This window comes from Ranitomeya variabilis, chromosome 3 (assembly GCF_051348905.1).
Source record: "Ranitomeya variabilis isolate aRanVar5 chromosome 3, aRanVar5.hap1, whole genome shotgun sequence".
NCBI lineage: Eukaryota > Metazoa > Chordata > Amphibia > Anura > Dendrobatidae > Ranitomeya > Ranitomeya variabilis.
The window spans coordinates 745,577,052-745,580,738 of record NC_135234.1 but is presented as its reverse complement, the minus strand read 5'-3'; the positions used below and the strand labels follow the sequence as shown (position 1 = coordinate 745,580,738).

The following is a 3,687-nucleotide window of genomic DNA, read 5'->3' as shown; positions in this document are numbered from 1 at the left end:
TAGACAACGCAAAGCGTAAGTTATGCTTTAAGGCAAATTCATGTCTACCTGCTCTTGTCTGCTGCACCTGACATCCTCCTCTCTGCTGCTCCTGACATCCTCCTGTATGCTGCCCCTGACATCCTCCTCTCTGCTGCTCCTGACATCCTCCTCTCTGCTGCTCCTGACATCCTCCTCTCTGCTGCTCCTGACATCCTCCTCTCTGCTGCTCCTGACATCCTCCTCTCTGTGGCTCCTGACATCCTCTTCCTCTCTGCTGCTCCTGACATCCTCTTCCTCTCTGCTGCTCCTGACATCCTCCTCCTCTCTGCTGTTCCTGACATCCTCCTCTCTGCTGCTCCTGACATCCTTCTCTCTGCTGCTCCTGACATCCTCCTCTCTGCTGCTCCTGACATCCTCCTCTCTGCTGCTCCTGATATCCTCTTCCTCTCTGCTGCTCCTGACATCCTCTTCCTCTCTGCTGCTCCTGACATCCTCCTCTCTGCTGCTCCTGACATCCTCCTCTCTGCTGCTCCTGACATCCTCCTCTCTGCTGCTCCTGACATCCTCTTCCTCTCTGCTGCTCCTGACATCCTCTTCCTCTCTGCTGCTCCTGACATCCTCCACCTCTCTGCTGTTCCTGACATCCTCCTCTCTGCTGTTCCTGACATCCTCCTCTCTGCTACTCCTGACATCTTCCTCTGTGGTGCACCTGACATTGTCTTCTCTGCTGCACCTGACCTCCTCTCTGCTGCTCCTGACATCCTCTTCCTCTCTGCTGCTCCTGACATCCTCCTCCTCTCTTCTGCTCCTGACATCCTCCTCTCTGCTGCCCCTGACATCCTCCTCTCTGCTGCCCCTGACATCCTCCTCTCTGCTGCTCCTGACATCCTCCTCTCTGCTGCTCCTGACTTCCTCCTCTCTGCTGCTACTGATATCCTCCTCCTATCTGCTGCTCCTGACATCCTCCTGTATGCTGCCCCTGACATCCTCCTCTCTGCTGCCCCTGACATCCTCCTCTCTGCTGCTCCTGACATCCTCCACTCTGCTGCTCCTGACATCCTCCTCTCTGCTGTTCCTGACATCTTCCTCTCTGCTGCTCCTGACTTCCTCCTCTCTGCTGCTCCTGACATCCTCCTCTCTGCTGCTCCTGACATCCTCCTCTGCTGCTCCTGACATCCTCCTCTCTGCTGCTCCTGACATCCTCCTCTCTGCTGCTCCTGACATCCTCCTCTCTGCTGCTCCTGATATCCTCCTCTGCTGCTCCTGACATCCTTCTTCCTGCTGCTCCTGACAGCCTCCTCCCTGCTGCTCCTGACAGCCTCCTCTCTGCTGCTCCTGACATCCTCCTGCTCTCTGCTGCTCCTGACATCCTCCTGCTCTCTGCTGCTCCTGACATCCTCCTCTCTGCTGCTCCTGACATCCTCCTCCTCTCTGCTGCTCCTGACATCCTCCTCTCTGCTGCTCCTGACTTCCTCATCTCTGCTGCCCCTGACAGCCTCCTCTCTGCTGCTCCTGACTTCCTCCTCCCTGCTGCTCCTGACAGCCTCCTCTCTGCTGCTCCTGACATCCTCCTCTCTGCTGCTCCTGACAGCCTCCTCTACTGCTCCTGACATCCTCCTCCTCTCTGCTGCTCCTGACATCCTGCTCTCTGCTGCTCCTGACTTCCTCCTCTCTGCTGCCCCTGACAGCCTCCTCTGCTGCTCCTGACATCCTCCTCTCTGCTGCTCCTGACAGCCTCCTCCCTGCTGCTCCTGACATCCTCCTCTCTGCTGCTCCTGACAGCCTCCTCTCTGCTGCTCCTGACAGCCTCCTCTCCGCTGCTCCTGACAGCCTCCTCTCCGCTGCTCCTGACATCCTCCTCTCTGCTGCTCCTGACAGCCTCCTCTCTGCTGCTCCTGACTTCCTCCTCTCTGCTGCTCCTGACTTCCTCCTCTCCGCTGCTCCTGACAGCCTCCTCTCTGCTGCCCCTGACAGCCTCCTCTGCTGCCCCTGACAGCCTCCTCTCTGCTGCTCCTGACAGCCTCCTCTCCGCTGCTCCTGACAGCCTCCTCTCCGCTGCTCCTGACATCCTCCTCTCTGCTGCTCCTGACAGCCTCCTCTCTGCTGCTCCTGACAGCCTCCTCTCTGCTGCTCCTGACATCCTCCTCTCTGCTGCCCCTGACAGCCTCCTCTCTGCTGCCCCTGACAGCCTCCTCTCCGCTGCCCCTGACTTCCTCCTCTCTGCTGCTCCTGACAGCCTCCTCTCTGCTGCTCCTGACTGCCTCCTATGTGACTGTGGCACAGATCGTGCTGCCTCCTCTCCCCTCCTCCTGGCATTGCTGTGTCCTCCTCCTCAGTCTCCGCTGACTTTTGATGATTTTACACTTTTCCCTCCTTTTCTTCCCAGTTCATTATTAGCCCCTGAACTCCCGGAGCCGCCCCCTCCGCACCTTGTCAGCTGATCGTTAAACATGAGCCCCTCTCCCCGTCCCTGTCGCCTTGCGGGATCCTGCTCCCTGTTCACACCTTGCACAGGTGGGACGCGCAGAAGTTGGCGGCTTGCGCCGGTGGAGCGGCCAGCGCTCGGCATGTGAGATGAGAGAGAAGGCAGCGCTAGCGATGCTGCACAATGCGTCAGTGGCCAGGAACTGCTGCGCTGTGGGGAGAGGAGAGGGGCCGGCGGGGCCCCGGGCGGCCGGGCTGGTGGCGGCGCTGTCCGGGGTGCTGATCCTCACCACCGTGCTGGACGTGCTGGGGAACCTGCTGGTCATCATCTCCGTACTGAGGAACCGGAAGCTGCGGAACTCAGGTGAGACGCTCCGTGCGCACAGCGCTCTACCGCCAGATGTCTCATAGTCTGTAATGTCCCCTGTATATAGCTCTAGGTCTATAATATCCTCTGTATATAGCACTGGTCTATAATATTCTCTGTATATAGCTCTAGTCTGTAATATCATCTGTATATAGCACTAGTCTGTAATGTCCCCTGTATATAGCTCTGGTCTGTAATAGCTGTATATAGCTCTAGACTGTAACATCTATATATAGCTCTGGGGCTATAATATCATCTGTAAATAGCACTGGTCTGTATTATCTTTATATAGCACTGGTCTGTAATATAATCTGTATATAGCATTAGTCTGTAATATCCTCTGTATATAGCTCTAGGTCTATAATATCCTCTGTATATAGCTCTAGACTGTGATATCTGTATATAGCACTAGTCTGTAATATCCTCTGTATATAGCTCTGGTCTGTAATAGCTGTATATAGCTCTAGACTGTAACATCTATATATAGCTCTGGGGCTATAATATCCTCTGTATATAGCTCTAGACTGTGATATCTGTATATAGCTCTGGGTCTGTAATATCCTCTGTATATAGCACTGGTCTGTAATATCTGTATATAGCTCTGGGTCTATAATATAATCTGTATATAGCACTGGTCTGTTACCTCATCTGTATATAGCACTAGTGTGTAATATCTGTATGTAGCATGAGACTATATCATCTATCTATAGCACTAGTCTGTAATATAATCTGTATATAGCACTGGTCTGTAATATAATCTGTATATAGCACTAGTCTGTAATATCATCTGTATATAGCACTAGTCTGTAATATCTGTATAGCTCTGGGTCTTTAATATCTGTATACAACACTGGTCTTTAATATAATCTGTATATAGCACTGGTATGTATTATCATCTGTATATAGCACTAGTC

The 3,687-nt window shown here is 53.5% G+C and overlaps 1 protein-coding gene across 1 annotated transcript in view; it reads left to right on the top strand.

Moving 5' to 3' along the window:
• The first annotated feature begins 2,358 nt into the window (after positions 1-2,358).
• The window catches only part of LOC143817276 (melatonin receptor type 1B), a 185,085-nt gene continuing 183,756 nt past the window's right edge, over positions 2,359-3,687 (top strand). Inside the window, exon 1 of the mRNA XM_077298539.1 lies at positions 2,359-2,770. Within this exon, the coding sequence (XP_077154654.1) occupies positions 2,557-2,770 (214 nt within the window). The 5' untranslated portion in view covers positions 2,359-2,556. The remainder of the gene's footprint in view (positions 2,771-3,687) is intronic.